The sequence below is a fragment of the Thamnophis sirtalis genome, unplaced genomic scaffold (genome assembly GCF_051295495.1).
Source record: "Thamnophis sirtalis isolate CommonGarterSnake01/CBP01778 unplaced genomic scaffold, rThaSir2_p1.2 scaffold_1, whole genome shotgun sequence".
Classification (NCBI taxonomy): Eukaryota; Metazoa; Chordata; class Lepidosauria; order Squamata; family Natricidae; genus Thamnophis; species Thamnophis sirtalis.
In genome coordinates, this window is record NW_028261381.1 from 183851773 (window position 1) to 183872968 (window position 21196).

At 60.6% G+C, this 21196-nt stretch overlaps 1 protein-coding gene across 1 annotated transcript; it reads right to left on the reverse strand.

Annotated features, from left to right (window-relative positions):
* Positions 1 to 957: 957 nt before the first annotated feature.
* LINGO3 (leucine rich repeat and Ig domain containing 3) lies at positions 958 to 19555 on the reverse strand. Its single transcript, XM_014061255.2, has 2 exons — positions 19331 to 19555; positions 958 to 4190 (listed from the first exon to the last, which is right to left on the reverse strand). The coding sequence occupies exon 2, from the start codon at positions 4154 to 4156 to the stop codon at positions 2339 to 2341; it is 1818 nt and encodes a 605-aa protein (XP_013916730.2). The 5' UTR covers positions 4157 to 4190; positions 19331 to 19555; the 3' UTR covers positions 958 to 2338.
* Between the last annotated feature and the right edge of the window lie 1641 nt (positions 19556 to 21196).

Here is a 21196-nt window from a genome sequence, read left to right on the forward strand (position 1 = left end):
GGGAGAGGAGGAAAGGGGACCCCCCCCTAGTACGCAGGACCCCCTTTTCCCCACCTGCGCCCCTCCTCCCGCTGGGGGGGAAGGTGATTGTTATGGCGGGGGGGCGGCAGAGCAGAGCCCCAGCCAGAAAGGGGGGGGGGCAGAAATCTTGCCCACCGACAGCTCAGAGGAACCTCCCCTTTTTTGCCGGGGGGGGGTGTCTACGATTGGTGGTCTCGGGGGGAGGGGAGATACTGCCAGTGCCAGTCAAGTCTTGTGATCCTTTGGTGGCCCTTTTGCACAACAGCCCTGCAAGGTAGGCTTGCCCAAAGTCACCAAGGAGGTCCCATGGCTGAAGGCCGATTTGAACCCAGGCCTGGCCAGTCCAGGAGCACAACAAGAGAAGGCGAGGAGCCCTGGCTCAGCCCCTGCGTTGCGGCCCTTGTCCCGAAAGAGACCCGGCAGCAGCCAAATGCTGCCTGGGGGGGGGGGAGGTGGGCGCTGCTTCGCACGATGGGCCTTGTCGTCCCAGCGTGGGATGAGCTCCGAAGCAGTTGTGCCTGGGGAGGGGGGGCAGTGGGGACGGAGGGGCATATGGGCGAAGGAGGACCCTCCCCGGTGGCGGGGGGCGCACTCCCCCCCCCACTGAGACCTCTCCCCCAACGGGAGACCTGTAACGGGGGGGGGGGGCCGCTTTGGAGGCCCGCTTTGGTCAGAAGGACCAGCTGGGAAAACTCGTCAGCCCGCATTTCTCTGCCTTTGCCTGGGGGCAACTCTTCCGCCCTCCCCGCCGTGGGAGGGGAGCGACAAGAGGGTCTCCGCTTCTCCCCCCGCGGCTTCTTCCAGGCGGGGTCGCCCCTCCCCTGTGGCCCAGAAGGCTGAGTCCCCCCCACCCAGGAAGCCCTCTGGCCCTTGGCCGCCCACCTGTTCGTCAGCGGCAGAGACGCACCCAGGGGCGGATGCGGCTCCGCTCTGCCTTGGGCCGCGCCCAGCCTCCCCTGCCCGGAGGTCCACGGCAAAGGAGCCGCAGGCGCCTCCAGTCCCTTCCCGTGGCTCTGCCGGGCGGGGGGAGGCTCCCCGGGCTGCCGCCATCAGGGCCGGTGTGGCCGCCCTGCTGCAGGAGGGATGTTGGGCGGAAGGATCCGGAAAGGTAGCGGCGGCGGCGGCGGCACCGCTGGGGACACACAGGCGCACTCGTGCATGCAAGCTGGTCTGGGCGCCATGCTAAGCGGTCCCTGGTTAAACTATGGCTTGTTAATGAAGCCTTCTTTGTTGGCGCGTTCAGGCGCCTCGCTCAGCCAAGACCGGAGACCTGGTGGCTGATTGCATGTGTGAAAACTGTCCTCAGCTGCCCGGGAAGGAGGCGGGGCGCTGCGCCCCAAAGGGAGGGGACGCGGAAGCCCCCCCCCCAGTCTGGCGTGCTCAGCCCCCCCCCTCTCGCCCATAAAGGCAGGCGGGGGAAGGCCGGCCGTCACTCAGCAGCGCCCCCTTCAGGACACCGCGGAAGCCCTTGTCTCGCTGCAGCCCGAGAGGCTTTGGGGGAATCTCGGAGAGGTTCCGCTCTTTGCCAGCCCTGAATCCCGGCGGGGGAGAGGGAGGTGCTCCCGGCCAGCCCGCGGGCCCTCTGCTGACCTGCCCCCTGGAGACCCTTCAGGGCCGCGGCTGCCGGTGCTCAGCTCTGCTGGCATGGGGCGAGGGGAGGCTGGGCGGAGTAGCGCCCCCCCTCCCTTGCAGCCCTGCCACCTCGGAAGACGGTGAAGGCGCATAGAAAACCGTTTAAAAACGAACCCATCGACTAAACCTGGGTTTTTTCAAAATTGTTCCTAAAAAAGAGGGGCCTCCGAGCCCGAACGGAATGCTCTCAGTGGTTGAAAAATGCATAGTTGAAATAGAAAACGCAGACTCAACCCCCGCCCCACACCGAACCCGCTAGTGTTCCCCACCTGGCCAAGAGACATGCAGGGGGGGGGAGGGAGATGGAAGCACAGTGAGGCGGACTGTGGGGGGGGGGGGGAGTGCCGCTGATGCCCTGAGGGGGACAAAGGCCCTCCCACCCAGCCGAAGAGCTGCTCCGGTCATCTGCTCCAGGCAGTGGGAGGGGGCTTGCCAAGGGAACACTGGCAAGCCTGCAGGCTGAGCATCTGGACCAGCAGCGGTCCCATGGGCCCCACCCCCGGGGGAGAAGCGGGAGGCGGGGCTGGGGCAATGCCCGGCCTTACAAGGGCCCGCGCAGAGCGTGAGTGGGGAGTGGGTCCCCACAAGCCCTTGATCTTGACCCTGCTGTGTCCCCTCCCCCCAGCTGTGCATCTCGGCTGATGTGGAGCAGAGCGATGGCGGTGCCGCTCTTCCCAGGGAGCCCTCAGATCATCTTCATGTTGAACTTCCTGGCTCCCCCCTGCCCGGAGGCCGAGGTGGGGCCGTCCACCTTGCGGAAGGAATACTCCCCAGCAAAGTTGTTCTTGTGCTGCCCCCGGCCCCGGCTCCAGACGAAGAGGAGCAGGAAGCAGAAGAGCACCACCCCCAGGAAGGTGATGCAGCCCATGGCCGTGGACACCAGGATGGTCTTGAGGTCCAGGGTGAACTTGATGAAGACCCGGCTGTCGTTGTGGGAAGTCTCGTTGAACTCGCCCAGCAACGATGTCCGGTTGGCATCCGGGATGCCGTCGGCGGAGGGCCCTTTGACGGTCAGTATGGCAAAGTAGGTGTCGTTGCCGGCAGTGTTGCTGGCGATGCAAATGTAGGTGCCGCTGTCCTGCACCTGGGCGTAGCGGATTGCCAGCGTCCCGCCGGGCGACACGGTGGCCCGGCCCGAGCTCTTGGAGGTGATCATCCAATGCTGAGGAGAGACCCAGCTGATGGAGGGCGTGGGCTCCCCCTCGGCCTGGCACTGGAAGGACACCGCCTGCCCCTCGCGAGCTGTCACGCGCTGGAGGTGGCGGTTCCGGATTTTGGGCTTTTGGCAGGTGAAGTACTCGAAGAGGACGGAGTCTGGGAAGCCGTGCAGGGCGTCGCCCTGGATCTCCAGGGGCGAGGAGCACATGGGCGGCTGCCCATCAAAGTTCAGCGTCTTCCGGCGCTGGAGGATCCAGAGCAGGCGGCAGTCGCAGACCAGGGGGTTCTGGTCCAGCCGGAGGGTTTCCAGGGTGTTGACGGAGTGGAAGGTGCTCTCTTCCAGCGTGGACAGGAGGTTGTTGGAGAGGTTCAGGAGGCGGATCTGCCTCAGCCCGGACAGCGCCTGGGGCTCCACGGAGACCAGCAGGGCGCCCACCAGGTGCAGCTCCCTCAGACGGGTGAGCTCCCGGAAGGAGCCCCTCGGCACGGTGCTGATGGGGTTGTAGGAGAGGTTGAGGTAGGCCAGGTGCCCCAGCCTCCTCAGGGCTGCGGTCGGCACGGCCGTGATGTTGGTGAAGGTGACGGAGAGGGAGGTGAGGTTGAGGCCCTGGAAGGCATTGGGCGAAATGTCCTCCAGCAACGGCCAGTTGTCGATTTCCAGGAGCCGCAGGCGGCCGAGCCTCCGGAAGTTCTGGTCTTCCAGCAGGCCGATGCCGAGGTGCCTGAGCCGCAGGGCCTCCAGGCTTTGCAGGCGAGAGAGGGACTCGGCCGAGAGGTCCGTCAGGTTGCACTTCTCGATGGTCAGCTCCCGGAGGCTGAGCAGGCCGGAGAAGGCCTTTCGGGAGATGTAGACCAGGTCGTTGTCCCCGACCTCCAGGTGCTTCAGGCTCACCAGGTCTTGGAAGGCGAAGTCCAGGAGGACGACGATCTTGTTCTCGCTGAGGTCCAGCAGGCTCAGGTTGGCCAGTTTGTGGAAGACTCCCGCCGGGATCAGCTTGAGCTGGTTGCGCCGAAGCCGCAAGACTTGCAGGTTGAAGAGGTTGCCGAAGGCCCCGGGCTCCACGCTGGAGATGACGTTCTCGCTGAAGTCCAGCTCTTCCAGCATGGGGAAGGAGGAGAGCTCGCCCACGTTCAAGCAGCGGATGCGGTTCTTGTTCAGCTCCAGGATCCGCGTCTCGGTCGGGATCCCCTCCGGGACGGACGTCAGGCGTTTCCGATGGCAGGAGACGGACTTGAGCTGAGGGACGCACTCGCAGCGCGCCGGGCAGGCCCACCCCGGGGCAACGCTCAGGAGGGAGCAGCAGGAGGCCAGGAGGAGAAAGCCACATCGCATTGGGCGGGGCATGATCCTAGAGAGCCCTTACCATCTTCCCACGCACCTGGGGGAGAGGAGAGAGGAGAGAGAGAGGGAGGGAGGGAGGGGTGTTACTCAGACCCTGGCAGGGCAGACCCCGTGCTGTTCCTCAGGCCTCGCTCTGAGCATCTCCCTCTGCTTGGCCCAAGAGCTGCTCTGGGCCACCCTCCAAAGCCCCACGGGACTCCCTCTTTGTGTGTGTGTGTGTGTGTGTGTGTGTGTGTGTGTGTGTGTGTGTGTCTTTTTTGAGCATCTCCCTCCCTCCTGCTACAGCCCCCCCCTCCCCACGAGGCCCCGCCCTGCTACTCGGCCCCAAATGGCTTTTCTGGTCTTTGTAGATCCCAGACATGGGATCCGGTGTTCCAGGATCCATCCTTTGTCATTTGATCCATAAATAGCTACAGTCACAAAATAACGCCAAGCCTGCAGAAATAGCCCTAACTTGGCTTTCTTCTTTGTGAAGATCCTGAATTATTCCATGTCGCCTTCTGTTTTTACTGCTGCCGAATGGCTCGGAGGTGGCAGTGGGGTCTTTGTAGCTGAGGGGGAGAGGGCAGAAGCTCAGAAAAAAACGGGAGGTGGACCCCTTGTTATTGCCCGAGGGCAACTTCACTAAATGGAGCCTGGGAAACACCCCCCACCCACCCCCCAGGGCCGGATTTCCCTATAGGCTAACTAGGCTTCAGCCCAGGGCCTCGAGATCAAGAGGGGCCTACATTCAAATTGTTAGCAAAATTAAAATTACACTATTCTAAAAACAGTGAACACTAAAACACTGAACCGAAAGTAAGGAGAAATTCTACGCATAGGACTAATAAACAAACATAAAAATGTATTGGTTAAGATCGTTCCAGCGCCGCGGCAGTTGGGGAGCCCGCCCACGTTCCTGGCACCGGCGGTTCGGGCGAGAGGCACGGCTGCTCCCAGTAGCCGCCCCGTTGACGCGGAGCCCACCAGCGGCCAGGCAGGTGAGGGCGAGGGGGCCGAGCCGGGCAGCTGAGCGCAGCAGGGGAGGCGGCTGGCCTCGCTGCCTTTGCCGCAGAGCAGAGCCGCCCTCCGTCGGGAGGCCAGCTATATATATTGATATATATATTGATATCTATCACAGTAATGATGTATTTTATTGCCTCTCATGTAATTTACAAACTTAAAAATGGGAGGTGAAAGGGCCTCACAAGTGGAATAGCCAAGGGCCTCTTTTCATCTAAATCCGGCCCTGCCCCCCCCCCCCCCCCCGGGCTGTTGGTAGGTTTTCCAGAAGGTGGGAAGAGCTCCAGAGCTCTGCTCCCACCCACCCACCCACCCACCCGTCTTTGGCTGCCAGGTCTTCCTCAGTGAAACTGACTCTCTGGCCTGATTCCCCAGGCAGAGCATTGGGGGAGGGGGGGTGGGCTTCATGGAAGAGGCTCGGTGAGGAGACGGATGGAGGTCTGCAGCCGTTTCTTTTGGCTGGGCAAAGGGGGGGCTCTTCCCCTGCAGCCCAAAGACATCACCAAGACCCATTGGGGGCCCTTTCTTCCCTCTGCTCCCTGCAACCCCAGGAGCCAATGCCCCCCCTCCCTCCCTCCCTCCCTCCCTGGCTGGGCACTCAGCTTTAAGGACAGAATCTTGCAAATCTGCTTGTGCCAAGCCTCCTCCTGCTGCTGCTGCTGCAGTGAATGAGGGAGGTGCCTCTCTGAGTCTCTGCCGAGAGCGTTATCTCTCCCTGCTCTGGGCTGGAAGGAGCTTCTGCCTGGGGAAGAGCTCCTGAGGACTTCCATCAAGGTCACCTCCCTGACTCTGCAGCTATGAACCGCGTGGCTTAGAAAAAAGAAAGACCCCCACCCCCCCCTGAGGAAAGACCGTCCCAGTGCCCTGCTTTGTGTTCTGGTGCTGGTTCCGTCAGTCCCCCCCCCACGGGGGCCTCCCCTCCCCATGGAAGAAGGCTAAGCTGGAGCTCGTCAGGAGCCTTAGAAAAACCACTGCCTGCCCCAATCGGGCCCCGGCTGGCTGCTGACCCAGTTGAGGAAGCTTCAGGGGAAATCCAAGGCAGAGAAAGCTCCTCCCCCCCCCCCCGGGACTCACTGAGCTGGCAGCGGATGAGGGTGCCAGAAGGGAGGGGCGCTTTTGCTCTCACCCGTAGCTCACCTGCAGGAAATGGGGGTGGCAGAATTAATTAATTTTGTAATTTAATAAGCTTATATGCCGCCCGACCCCCCCAGGACTCCGGGCGGCTTACAAATACAAGATAAAACAAAATAAAAAATAGGGGAAAGACAGGAACAATTTAAAAAGAACACACCGTACACTCGACTTAGCTGGGGGCTGGACCTCATTCATGGGTCAACAGCCCTCCAGGCCTGCCGGAACAGCCAGGTTTTGGTGGCTTTTGGGAGGACAGAGGAAGACCCTCCCTCAAGTGATCAAGCCCTTTAGAGTGGAGGTGGGGCCCAGACAAACCAGACACGGGAAAGGGAAGCGGTCGTCTAAATCTTCCTTTTATTGTAAAGCTGCACGAACAGAATCTTGCAGATCTGGAGGTGCTGAACTTTCCTTGGACACTTTTCATGTCCTTGACCCATTAGGGCAGGTCCTCCCTCGGTCTCTTTCCCTGGTTGATCAGTGACCAGGGGCTCCTGCCCCTCATCTCGTGTTTCCCAGGCAGCATCACTGCCCCTCCTTCCCTAAAGCCCCTCACACATCCCCTTCCCCTTTTGCTATCGGCTGAAGGCGAGTCGCTCAACGCCGAAGGTGTCCAGATGTCAGCACCTAGGACTCCTATTAATTTTGGTCTGCTATGATGCTTTTTGCCTTTTGCCACAGTTGTTCTGTCTGCAGGTATTCATATTTTCTTATTTTCTTCTAGAAGGGGACCTGGGATAAGCAGATGACGTTATTAGTGGTATCATGGCAGGACGTAAGCTCTTCCGAGTAAACCTTACTGTTATTCTAATGTGCACGACTGAGAGATCACAGCTGCCGGTTCCTGAGTTTTGGCCTTCATGCGCACCGAGTTCTTCCCAAGAGCCAAAGATGTTGCAATGTATCCGCGTTGTATGTGTGCAGATGAGATGCAGGCAGGGGGGGCTTCCTGCAACTGACGGATGGAGGCTTTGTAAACACAGAGATTGTGTAGTCAAAGGCTTTTTGGTATGGCACCCGTTGTGCTAATAACCACTGGGACCCCCAGAGCTGGTTTATGCCATCTTTCCGTTTTGCTTTCTATGTATGTTGAGATCTGTGATCTCCAATTACTTGTCCCCTCCCCTCCCCACGTCAGTTAGCCACGCTTCCTTTTAATCGCAATTAAATTTGGTGGGTTATGAGCCAGGACTCCAGTTTGTGTTTGGAAATCCTACACTATTAACCTGCTCGTTTTCAATTGCTTTTTCAAGTTCTACTTTCATTTTATTATTATTATTATTGCTGGAGACGAGAAGAATGACATGAGCTGTCAGTGCAAGCTGTGTCCCTCTGGGCAGAGAAGCAGAAACAGATTTCCTGAACAGCTTTGGGAAATGTTCTCAAAGGGCCAGCAGTGCTACGGAGTCCTCCCGGCAGGGATGGGGAAGCAAAAAGGCTACGATGCAACAGTCCAGCTGTTTTCTGAACAGGTCCAGAGCACACCTGCACCCCCCACCTCCTGATGTTTCTGGGCTCCCCTGGGAAGAGCAGCTGTCCGGAATCTGAATGATGGACAGAAGGGAGGCCTCCCATCACTGCCCTGAAGAGAAGCAGGCAGGTTGTGTGTGTGTGTGTCTGTGTGTTGACTGGAGACGGTCTACGCTGAGAGATGGACTCCCATCCTGGAACTGCCCCCCACTCTCTCAATGACCACTGGCCAACCCTTTCTCCTGACCCATGATGTGGGACTGGATAATGCAGCCCTGGGGACCCTGCCAAGAGAGAGGGCGGCCCCTCGACAGGGGTGGGTGAATCACAGCCCAGTGCACTGAATGAAGGAATGCTGGTGGCCTGCAAAGCCCTTTGCCCTGCCAGAAGGATGAAGAACTGGATGACGGGACCCCGGTTGCCCCTTTCTTCAGAAAAGTGGGGGCCCTACAAAGTGCAGAAAGGCAGGCTGCCCCTGGACAAATGGTAGTGAAATCAGCACGTGAGAATTTGGAAAGCACGGTGTGGATTACTAGAAGCCAAATCAAGCCTTTGCCAAATAAAGGGGCTGATCCTAGCCGGGTCACCCAAGATGTGACGGTCCTCTCAGCTGCCAACTGAAGCCGGCAGGGGCCTCTTTTGACAGCAGCAATGCAGGAGGTTGCTGGGTGCTGAACTCACTTTAGAGGCCGTGGCCTTGGGAGGAGGCCGTGTGGGAGACCTGCGCCTTTAACCAAGAAACCTCCGTGCACACAGAGGACACCAGCCGATGGTGGAGAGAGTGCTGGGGGGTGGAGCCCCCAGATCAGAATCGCCAAGGAGCTTCCTGGGTCCTCGTAGGATTTACGACGTCATGGGTAGGTTAAAGCGTTCGGGACATTTAGTTGCTGATGCTGCCACTCAAGGAAAGAAATCCCAACGTTGCAAAGGCAGAATTGCAGCAGGAACGTGGAGTGTAAGCAGCAGGGACGGAGAAAGCCCAGCCCAGCAAAAGATGAAACGAAACCACTAACAGATTGGCATTTCACGCATCAGCCAATTGAGATGAATTGGGCACCTTCAGCCAGAAGATCCCCCCTCCCTACTACTCAGGACACGAAAAGCAGAGGAGAGGAAGAGAGTTGCCTGCGTAGGAAGGACATAGAAGCAAAAGGTAGAAGGACCACAAGGCCAAAATGAAGAACAACTTCTCAATTTCTGACAATCCAACAATTTTTTAACTATTGACACATTTTTAAACAACCAAAAGAATTCATATTTAAGGACATCACTGGAACCTACTTTCAATTTTCAAGGAAGGTCTCAGGAATCACTCTGAAGTTCTGAGTCTCATTGATAAGGAATCAGGAACTACGAAATGAAGTCCACCGGGGACAGAAGATGCCAGAACAAACTGTACAAAATGCCAAGAAGAGACGTCGAAGACATAAAACCCAGAAAGGCTCTTAATGAAGGGTTCCAGAGAGGGGTAGTTGGAGGAGACATGTAGCAACCAAATCTGTAAACAATGAAGATGGAAACAGAAACCCAAGGAAAATCTTCCCTACTGAGCAGGTGTGATGGATGGTGCACCTGGGAAGAAGCGGGGGGGGGGGAAGAGGGGGGGTTAGGGGCATGGAGGGGACTCTTGGCAGCACAGAGTTTGGCTGGCGAAAGGTCCCAACCTCGGATGCGTTTGCTAAAGGACCCCGACAGACAGAGAGAAACAGATGGAAGAAGCGCATTGAGAGTCGTTAAACCACCTTCACCACAAAGAACCATGAGGACAATATCTTTAATTTCAGATGCCAGCAAAATAGCGGCCAGTATAAAAATCCTGACTGTGGCCAGAGTAAGTCTGCACGCCAACCACTGTGCCACCACGGGCCCCATTTAGCTTTGCATGAGGACAATGAGATGCCCTGGGATTACATACACACAGCCCAATTTCAGGGTTGGGGGAATTCAGTCCTTCATTTTTATAGGCCAAGAACCAAGAGAAGAGAAAGTGGGGCAGCAGGGGGGGGGGGGGGGCGTGAGCTCTCCAGGCTCAACTGCTGGGTGGGTGGGTGGGGGATGTCGGGGGGCTTCCAGGCAGCAGGGAGATCGGGAGAGCCGGGTGGGAGCCAACCTGGGCATCCAGAATCTGCCTCTTGGGCACTGGCCGGAAGGCACCTGGCAGGTGGCCCTCCATCCATTATGCAGGTGGCAGAATTCAGTCGAGGCCAGGAGGGGGAGCAGTAGTTCAACATCCCCTCCCCCCACAATTGCGCGCCCTTTGGGGGCAGGAGGGGGGTAGGATTTCCTCGGAGAAGGCTGGATGGGGAGAAGGTGGGCTCCCCCTCCAAGCGGCCCAGCTCAGAAGGGCTCCTGGCCAGCGGGGAAAAGCCCCTCCCGAGTCCCGGCTTGTGGGTCTCCGAGCCCTTCCGCGCTTCCCTCGGAGCCCTGGCCACTGCAGCTGCCTTCTCCCGCGGAAGGCCCGTGGCTGGGTCCCGCGTGGGCTGCCCAGTGCCGGCTGGAAGGAAGCATCTCCAGCCTTTCTCGCCGCCCGAAAACCAGCAGGGAGCCTGGCCGGCCCCACCCGCTCGTCCTCGGCTGCAGCCGCTCCTTCCCTCGCGGAGACGGGACCGAGAAGCTGCCGCGGATGGCGGCCGTCTTCAGCCTCCCGGGCGGTGCTCTCGATTCCCGGGCCAAGGACGACGGCGCTAAATGGGTCTCTCTGTCCCGGCCTGCTTTCCGCAATGGAGGCGAGGCCCCGGGAGGCTTTTGCTCCGGATAGCAGCAGCGCCGAGATCTGGCACAGGCGCTCCCCCGGGGCTCGCGTCTCTGCCGCGCGGAAGGCGCCGAGGTTCCCTATGAAGCTGTGCCTGCTCTTCGCTCTTCGCTCCCCGCCCCGGAGCAGCCCAGCCTGAGGGGGCTCCACGCAAGGACCGTCCCCCGACCCCCCTCCCGCCCTGGCTGTTCTGTGACTAAGCGCAGCCCCGAACTGCCCGAAACAAGACCTCCCGCCCTCCAGGTGCCTCCAGGTACGACCCAAGGCCCCCCCCCGCCTGGGACTGAGGGGCAGAGGCACATCCCCTCCCCACCCGGAGGAGGAGAGGCATCCAATTACCTTGGTCATGGTTGCCTAGCAGCGGGCCAGCACCTTGCAGGTGAGGGAGCGCTGGGTGGATTGTCTGCTTGGGGAAAGGCAGCTGCTGGCTCCGCAGGTGGAAACAGGCCTGGATCACGTCAGGATCGCAGTGCTTGAGGGGAGGAGGAAGGGGAGCTGCCTTGGGCCCAGTGCTGCCTTGGCTGCTTTGACCAGCTGTAGAGGGACCCTTTCAGTCCAGGCAGAAGCCAAACACAGCTAGTGTCCCTGCCTCTCCCCCCCCCCCCCGCAAGGTCTGAGCCTCATTGGGGCTTTCAGGGTCGCCTGAGGGGAGACCCCCCCCCCCGGTCAGATGAGAACCAGATGTGGGTCAGCCCAGGGTTTCCATAGCAGACACACCGCAAGGCAAGGGATCCCCACTCTTGCTGGCAGAGATTCAGACACACAACTGCTGGGGGGGAGGGAGGGAGGGAAACACAGGACCTACAACAACTAAAAGGTCACTAAAAACAGAAGATTTGGTGGAGAGAAGTTTGGGTGTTTCTGGGGCAGCTGGTGCCCCAATTGTAGAGGGGCGGCTGGTCCTTGCTTGGTTCTCTCTCAACCTACGGTGGCGAGAGGATCCTGGCTTGGCTGGCTTCAGATTCACGGGCAGACGTGGTGAGGGGATCGAGGGCTTGGTGGCACCGGGGCTGCCCTTGAAGGCCATCCCTTGGAGGGCGTTTCCTTGGGCAGTTGGTGGGCCACGAGGAGGAGAAGAGGCAGCTGGAGTAGATGGGCCGGGCTCCCCTCCCTTCCCCACCCCGTGGAGGGGTGCTGAAGAGCAGGGCCCACTTCGGAGCTGGTCTCTGGGCAGCATCTGAGAAGCTGCATCCCCCCCCCACACCCCCACACCCCAGACTCTCCTGCTTCAGAGAGCCAGGTAGGAGGGGCCCTGTGCAGGCGCGGATGCCTGGCGCCTCCATTCTCCCTGCTGGGCTCGGAGGAAAGGCGCTTCCTGTGGTGGCAGGGAAATCACAGGCAGAGGCCGCTTGGGGGAAGAAGGACAAGCTGCCCGGCTGGCAGACGGTGGCTGCTGACCTGCCACCTGAAGCCAGGCTGCAGCAGGGATTTCCGGCTCCAGTTGCATCCACGGTGGCAGAGCCTCACTGCCTGGGGAAGGCCGGCAACACCGTAGGGATGATGGAGGGGCATGGCGGAGTTTTCCACCTGAGCAGGAATGGCTCTGGGCATGGAAACCGCCGGGTTTATTCACTCAGGCTGACGAGCTTCTTGCCTGGGAGCTGCCTCTACGCAGCCAGTCTAAAGATCGGCTGCTCTCCAGGGGGTTCCACGCCGAGGCCGGAGGGTCTGCCGGCCTTTAAGCCATTCGCAAGTTGGCTGGGCTGAGCAGCACAAACACGGCGGTCAGTGAGTGGCTGTTTCCTCGATGCTGCGGGGTTTCCAAAGGTTGGCAGGCTGGCAGGAGGTAAGGGGCCCTTGCCTGGAACCCAGGGCAGCCTCTTGGCCCCTCTGCGTTGTCAGCATAGATTCGGCTTCCTGTCCGCCCGTTGGGAGAAAAGCTTCCCAGGGTTGTCATCCAAGTGGCAATTCTAGCAAATAGAAATCCACTCGGGGAAGCAAGAGGCTCCCCTCCCTCCATTGCTCCCCTTCTCAGCAAGAGCGGACATGAGTCACTGTGGCAAGGGGGGGTGTGTGGGCTGAGCTGGGGAAAAAGGACCAAGCTCTGGTTTCCAGCTGCTAAGCGGGTGGTGCTTTCCAGCTTCCATGGGGGGGGGGGACGTGTTTGCAGAAAGCCCCATTTGCAGCAGGCCAGACACAGCAGGCAGCGCAGAGCGGACGAGAGCCTGGAGAATCTGAGGGTTCCTCTCAGAGCTGGGCCGTTTCCTTACAGACGTTTCATTACCCAACTAGGTAATATCAACAGGGTTAGAAGGTAGTGGGGCTCTCCGTTTATGTTCTGCTGCCTGGCCCTGTCAGTGTTGGAGGGGCTGCTTTTGAGGTCCTTTGTTGGGTCCTTTGACCGTTCCTGGGTCGGAGTGTTCTTTACTTTTTGATTGTTGGTTTGATGTTAATCTTGGAGTTCATCTAGCAAGGGATTTATAGCTTGTGTTGATCCTGCTATGTTGGGTTGCGTGGTACGTAGCACAACCAACACACACGCAGTAAAGAAAACCACACTGCCATACATCCAAAATTTCTCAGCAACCTCCACAACCACATGGAATCAGCACAGCACACAAACCAACTACAGCCCCCCCCCCCGCCCCCAAGTGTCCTAAGTGAAGCAAAAGAGCCAGCAGCCCCAGAGGGAGAAACCAGAATCCTCTACCACATACGATGCGATGGGTGCAGCCAGCAGCACGTGGGGCAAACAGGCAGAAGCCACCCGTGAACAGCAACGAGCAGTCGGAAGAGACGGAGGGGGAGACTCTTCCCTTTCACAACATATGGAGACTCTTGATCAGAGTTTCAGCTGGGAAACTGGGACCATCCTAGACCACCCGAGTCCAATAACGCCAGGGGGTTTCCGGACGCCTGGCGCTCTGACAAATTGGCCACCAGTGGGACCCATAAGGGAGACCTGCATCCTGTGCCAAAGAGACACTCAACAAGCCGAAAAGGGAGCAAAGAGATCGAAACTCTTCCCCACCAGCCATCGGGACCCAGACGGGTATAGATTAGCTCCGGGATTAACATCAATGGTGAACAATTTCCCCTATCAAGAAACTGCCGAACAAGCCAACAGTCAACAGCCCAGCCAATCTCTCTCTCTCTCACCCACCGAGAGGGTCAGGGCGAGGCACTGGAAGCTCAGTGGAGAGCAAAGCCCCCTCCCCTCTAACTCTGATGGGCCATGAAACCTCTTCCGCAAGAAAACAGCCCGGCTGAGAGAGCACCAAGGACCCCCGTCTGTTCAACCCCCTGAGCTGCAAAACCTTCCCTCTTCTCCCTACCTGGACAGTCTCCCCACAGAGACCTCTGGGATGCGCAGCTCCTGGAGCTTGGCTCTTCCTGAAATCCTTCCAGTGGGTAAAACAGCTGCCAGCCTCGGAGGGGAGCTGCCTTGTTTGTGTCACCAAGGCCGGAGCTATTTTTAAAAGATCCTCGTTGCAGTGAAGCATTCCCCGGCCAGCCGGGAGCCTGGAGGGACGTCCAGGCAGCTCCCAAAAGGGGAGCAGGGCGAGGGAGGGAGGGAGCAGCCGGGGGCTCCCCTCCTCCTGCCAGCCTCTAAGGGAGGCTCTTGGGAGGTGGCTGGAATGAGGGATTTCCCCCCCTGCCATTCTTGGCTCCGTCCTGCCCAGGAACAGGTGCTGGGGAAGAGGGGGATCTCTGAGCCCCGCAAGGACCCCTGGGTCCTGCTGTCTCGGAGGCTCAACAGCCGTCTGCCTGCCTGCCTGCCTGCCTGCCTGCCTGCTGGGGGTGGGGGATGCTCACCAGGGCGGCCGTGTGTGTGTGTGTGTGTGTGTGTGTGAAGGAGCAGAAGGGGCAGCTGGGCATTGCAAGGAGAGGATGGAGGCAGGATGAGAGTCTGGCCTTCGTTTAGCCAATGCCGAGGCCTGGGGTCGCCGGCCCAGAGCAGGGGCTCCCTCCCAGCTTTGGGACCGTCTGCACAGAGGGCTTCTCCTCACTGCTGGCACCCATAGATCTGTGGGGGGGGGAGGCCTAGGTTTCAGCACCCCTTGCCACCAACTCCTACCTGAACTGAGCTGGGGGATCATCTTGGCATAAGGACTGGCCTGAGGCTGGGTACCCATGGCTGATCACAGCTAGGCTGGGCCTCCTCTGCCAGCTGCAAAGCCTCCCATATCCAAGGCGGAATGTGTGGGGTGCCACAACCATCTGCAGGGTCACCCCCAACGGCCCAGCCTCTGATTTGCCCCCCCCACCTCTAATCTGGTGTGGGTAGGTAGCGGCCTCCTCCAGTCAAGTGATGCCTCCCACCTTCACTCGCAGCTCCCCCCCCCCCTTGTCTGGGGACGAAAGGGCTGACAGCCAGGAGGGCACCAAGGTGGGGGGGGGGGGGAAGTGAATGGAATCTGGGGCCTCCATTCAGGAATTGCCCCCCCCACTTTTGCTAGTCTCCCTCTCTGTGACGGCGGGTGGGGGGGACTTCCTCATGAGGCAATGGGGGGATCGGAGCCACTGCGCAGGCAGCCCCCCTCTCTTCTCCCAACACCCCAAGTTCCCTGGGAGACTTTCGTGCCTGTTGGGGGACCTTCGCCCAGACAACACGCAGGGGCAAAGCAGCTGGAAGGGTAGCAAAGTCAGCTCTGAAGCCCGGCCAGAGGCTGAGGAAGCAGCCAGAGAGGCCAGCAGATGCCATGCTGGACCCGGACTCTGACCTAACCTGTCAAGAAAAGGGCAGCCGAGGTGGCGTAGGAGGACATGCTGGCAGAAGGTGGCTGCAAGAGTGAAGTCCAAACGGTGCCCATCAGTAGACGCCCATTTGGCGCCGCAGGGGTCAGATTTCCTGTCCCTGAGAGCTACGTGGGTCAACCTGCCCGCGGAGGCTGGGGTGCTCCATGGCTGGAGGCTCCCAGGCAGAGGCCGGCAGCCCTTTCTGGGGACGGCTTGAGCCGAGACCCTGCTAAGATTCCAACAGAGGAGAATATTGTCACCATGGTTGGAAAGGGGGGGCCTTGGTGCTCCCTGAATTTGGTTGTTTTCTTACAGATCCAGAACTCTCCCTCTCCATCCAGTGAAGACAGACCTTCCAAGATGCCCCCCCCCGCCCCAAAGGCTTTTGTGAAGCCTGAGCCCTACCCGTCTCAGTCTCAGGTAGAAGAGCGGGGGGGGGGGAGAAGGCATGGGAGCCTCGGGTGCCTTTCTGAAAGTGGGGAGCTGTAAGCAGAGGGTCCGGGCCCCCCATTTCTCAGACCCATCTGTGGTCCCACCTAACCTCCACCCGACTCCCACAACCTGTTGACCCTCTCCCCCCCAAACCCTTCCCATGTAAGGCATGTAAAAAAAGGCCTTCCTTGGGCTGCTGGCACCTCCAGCCGGACAGGAGAAAGGAAGAGCTGCAGAGGGAGGACGCCCCACCCTCAAGCCCTCCAACCCAGCAAGGCCTGGAATATGTGCCTATGGGGGGAGGGAGCAGGCAAGCACTCTTGCCCCGCATTGTGGGGGAAGTCATGGGAGGTGGAAGCGGAGACACACACACACACACACACACTCCCTCAGGCAATCAGAGGCTGGGACAGAGCTGTAAGCAGCAAGGCTCCTGCAATAGAAATGAGGGGCCCCTTGGAGGTTTAAAGCACATACATCCGCAGGTAGACTGGCTCTGACACTGGAGGTTCCTCATGGTATGTTCTCTCCATGTGCCCTGAATTTGCCTCTCTCGTCTTAAAAGCTGCCTGTGTGTTTGGGGAGGGAGCCGCTGGCAGCCTCCATCCGCTCCTTGGGGCCAACTGGGATTGGGGGAAGAGACCCTGACCGTCTTCACGCTCCCCCCCTCGCCTCGGTGCCCTCTGGCCTTTAAGCAGTCTTAGACCGGCTGCTGCAAGAGGCAGCAGAGTAAATGCTTGGGGGGCCTTGGAGAGGCCCCTCCAGGAAGGTCAGTGGAGAAACTCCCTGAGAGGCGGCTGGGTCCTGTTCTGCCCAACTAGCCCTTCACTTCCATCTGCAGCCCTCCCACCCACCCCCTGCCCGGACCACCTACCCCCCCAGAGAAGGAGCCAGATTGACAGACCAAGGAGTTTTATTGGGAAAGTCTCTCCCTGGAGGTGTCTATTCCTCCAGGTAACAGCCTGGAGGGCAGCCTCTTGCAAAGCTCAGGTGGGGATGCCCACCCAGGTAGTGGATCCATTCAGGGCCGCCTCTCCTTGGTCCAGGGGCTAAAAGGCAGTAGGGCAGACCTGCTTGATCTCTGCATCCTCCCATCGATCCCTTACCAGGACGAGGCAGGAAGCAAGCTGAAGGAATCGCAAGTATTCTGATCCACTTGAGAAATGTGCCATGTGGGATCTCCTCCCCCGCACTCTTCCTTCCTGGCAGTGCCATCAAGAGAGCGCATTATACAAGGCACAGCTACAGTTTGAGGGCTGCAGCTTGGCTGGTTTGGAAAAGCAATGAGGAGAGGCGCCCAGGGGGTAATAGTCTTGTGGGACCTCTGCCATCTTTAAGGCTGGCATTCCTGAAGCCCAAGAGGTCACGTAAAAATGCCAGCCTGGCTCTCTCTGCCCTGCAACCTGGCTCAAGGAACAGTCCCCCGCACACACACACACACACACACACTGCTTGATCCTCTCCGAGGGTCCTCCCAGTTCTCAGATGCAAGGCAGTTGCCCGTCCTCAGCATCCATGGAAGAAGACCCCCCCCAAAGACCCCCCCCGTGGTTGACCGGAGGGCTGAGCCTGACTGAGGCAAGCAGTTGAGCCCAGCCTCCCCTTCACCCCTTAGCTTCCCTCCAGGGATCGGAGGGGCACAAAGGCAATGCGTGTGGGACCCGCCTCCATGGGCCGAGCCACACTAGGAACACACCTTAGCTAGGGAGGGGCTGCCTAAGGACCCGCGTGACCCACCAGAGAGGAGACCCTGTCAGGGGGAAAGAGGGGGAAAGGATATGGAAGACAAGGCTGGGGGAGGTTCACCCTACAAATGGCACCCTAGATGTTCTCTTAAGGGATACAAACCAGATGTCCACAGGCCGGGCCCTGATCTTTACCCCCCCCTTGCTTGGAACACCCCTTAATCTCAGCAGAGCAGACTAAGGTTGCTCTGCCCATCAGCTTCCCCATTAAAATGGTCTGTCGTGGTGAGGGGGGGGGAGGAGGCCCCAGGAGAGGGAAAGGGCCCAACTGGGAGGCCAGGAGGGATCCTCAAGGCGGCCAACTCCTCCTCCGCCCTGGCTAAGCAGAAGGAGATGCCCTGGGACAGGCCGGGTCTCGGGGGGAGGGGGGGGCAGAGAGAGGCAGCCTACCTGCCTGCGTTTGCATCACCTGGGCCCACTCACTGCCTCTTCGGAGCCATTTCGGACAGTTTCTACAGGATCAACCCCCTCCCCTGCCCAGAGGAGTGCTTAGCCAGGCTCTCAGCCTGGGGGGGGGGGAAGTGGGCGGGTGGGATAAGTGCCTCTCTCGGTCCCACTGCCCTGGCAGGAGCAGAGCTTGGGGGGGAGCTGGATCAAACGATGTGCCCTTCCCAGGGCTGGGCAGCTCTGGGCAATTGGACATGCGCCAGAAGGGTGCAGATGGGTCACAGATGGCACAAAGTGGGCAGAGACAACTGGGTGTCAAACCTCACCCCCAAATCAACCTGCAAAGATGGCACCTTGCCAGAAGAGAGAGAATCCACCAGGAAATGGAATGATTTGCACCCGGGATTGGAGAAAAGCTGCAGGGGAAACAGGCAGCCAGGGGAAACCCTCTACCACCCCCACCCACCCGGTCGCAGGGGATTCTGCTCTATGCCTGCTTTCATTGTGATGGGGGGGGGGAGTCCTGGGCCCCTCACGTGCACCACAGTTCCAACCCTCCCCCCTCCCGCCCGTGTGTGTGTGTGTGGGGGGCACCGCTTCCCTCTCTGGGCGCTGGAGTTCAGAGGAGCCACCCGCGGAGAGGGTTCAGGAAGGAAAGGGGGGGCGGGGGCGGAGAGAAGTTTAAAGGGGAATTGGAGGGACGCTGCACAGCGAAGAGCACCCAGTGGTTTACAGGGAAACAAGCCTCGCTGCCTGGGGGCATTTCGGAAGAGAAGAGAGACCTAAACACCGGGGAAGGCTGCGGATCCAACGCCGCAGAGCAGCCGGAAAGGCACCCGCGAGGGAAGAAGAGCCCAGATTTCTGAAAAACACCACCGGCCCAGAAGCCTTTTCACGGGGGAGACGGGGATAAACGGGGCACTCGGCCCACACGCTGCCCTTGGCCTGGGAAGCAACAAGGTGCGGCGGCGAGGGGGGCGGCAGGTAACGCGCAGCGCGGCCTGAGGGCTTAGGATCCGAAGCAGCCCCTGGTCCACCCAGCGGCCCGGCCGGGGATTTGGCAGCGCAGGCCGCCGGGCCCTCATCCCTGCAGGATCGCCCCCGCCCGGCAGCCCCCTTCCCTAAAGGCGAGCCGGGACACCTCTGCCCCCGCCGCCTCCACAACGGCCTCCTCCTGCTCCGGCGGCCCTGGAGTCGGCGGGCCGGGCGGTGGGTCTGACTGGCTGGCCCCGAAAGCGCCTCCCCAGGGAGCAGCCGCCGACCTCTTCCTCGCCCGCGGAGTCGCAGGAGGAGGCCGGGCAGAAACGCCCCCGCGTCGCGCCACCCCCGCCCCGCCACTGAGCCCGAAGTTCCGGGCAGCTGCGGCAGGAGACAAGCTTGCTGCGGGCCGGCGGCGGACAAACGAAGCTCCCGCCGCCCGCCTGCTTGCCCACCTCCGGCCGGCTACAGTGCTCGGCGAGTGGGGTCGTTGGCGCCGTCTCCCGCAGAAAGCAGCGGTTCCTGCCCCCGCCCTCCAGTCCCTCTTTCCCGCCAGGACGCCGCTCCGAAGCCAAGCGGGAGGAGGCGCCGGGCACCTACCGGGCAGGGCGAGCGACTAGGCTTCGGCGGGTAGAGGGAGCAGCAGACGCCGGCAGCTCTCGGCTGGATGAGCGGCAGGATGACCCGTGCCAGCCGGCCTTTTCGTCGGCAGGGCTCCGTGGCGCATCGGGGGAGGCGATTCCTGCCTCCTCGCCCCGCTGGCTCTCTCCTCCACGCCGGCCAGCTACCGTGTGGCTCGGGCGGGGCGTGCGACGCGCCTGGGATGCCGCTCTGCCCCGCGAGCGCCTCTGGGGCTGGAGACCCCCCCCCTCCACCCGCCGTCGCCGCCCGCCTGCTCGCTCCCGCTGCCGCGCCGTACGTGAGCCCGCGCTAGGTCCGACCGGCCGCCCTCCTGGACAGCCGGAGCTGCGGGGGAGACATTTCGCGCGGCGCATTCCGTTCGGGGCCGGTGGCAGGTTTCGAGCGCCGCCTCGCCAGAACAGGACGCCCCGAATTGGAGCAAAAGGGGCGGCGCGCGACCTCAGGTCCCGCTTGACGGGCAGCGACCCTGGAGCCGCGCCAACTGAGGCAAACTGATGCGGGGACCGGGAGCCCACAGCCCGCCCGCCCTCCGCTGGGGCACAGGGGCCCTCTCGCTGGCTTCAAGCCGAAGATGCCCAGCCCGGCCGACGGCTCCAGGGAAGAAACGAAGGACCGCTACCAGGGCCAAAGCGCCCCTCTCGTCCTCAAACGTCCAAGGGGGCTGCAGTCCCGCGGGGCCAGGGTCCGCCAGGAGCCCTGCGCGGCTGAGAAAGGAGTCTCGTCCGCCGCCCGGCTCAGCACAACCCGCCCCTTCCAACGGCCCGACCCGAAGAAAGGGAGGGAAGCGGGCTGGGGGCGGGGTAGAGGCTGACCACTGGCGGTGCGGGTAGCGGGAGAGAGATCCCCGTTTGGACAAAGGAGGTCCTCACCTTCGCTCTCCAAGGCTGCCCCGGGCAGCCGCCTGCCCGTCACCAATGCTCCCTTCCCTGGAGGAGGGGAACCCAGAGGCAGCCCGGGCTGGGCTTCCTCCGGGCTTTTGGGAAGCTCTGGGCCAGATGATCCCTGAAGCTTAGAGTGGCCACATACTGTGGAGGGGGCGAAGGGAAGACTCGAGGCGCTTTCCCCCTCTCCCAACCTCTCACGGTCCTCGTGGCCCTTTCCTGGATCCGTTTCCTGGAGGGGGAGGAGAGCCAGGGGCTTCCTCAGGATGGGACAAAGAAGGTGCCGCTCCCCTTCCCTGATTGGAGAGATCAGCTTCGTGGACGCCACTTTGGCCCTTCCTGCAGCCCCTTCAACCTTCAGTGGGCAGGGAAAAATCCTTCCAAGCTGACCGGGCAGGGCGCCCTCCCCTCCCCCCACACTGCTTGGGCCCTCCTTTCTGTCTTATTAGGCAGCCCCTCCCGTTTTATGTCATCTGCATTAACTATATTTTAGGGACATTTGGGAGTTCATCACCCCACCTCCTTTCGAGTTGTGCTTTCCTTCTTTCAAAGGCAGAATGGCAAAACAGTGGAATCTGCTCCTCAAATACACACAGTGGCTGCCAAACAGCTCCCAGAACAGAATATTTACTCCTCATTGTGAACATGCTGTCCCTTCTGCTCAGCCTGCGCTGTACTGACAGGCTGCTGCCAAGGGGCTCCCCAGGACTGGTGCTCATGTGTGTGTGTGGGGGGTTCCCTCAGATGTTGCACCTGAAGAATGGAATTTGTGGAACCCGTGTTGGGGCAGCCCGGCCAGTCCCCCGTGTTCAAATTTTACATCCTAGCCAATTCACCAGCTCTGCAGAGGCGGAAAAGGGCCGACAATGTCTATGCGGACCCCAGCAAAGGGGAGATCCTGCCTTCCAACCACATGCCGGTTGCTCTGAGGGATGACTTGGGC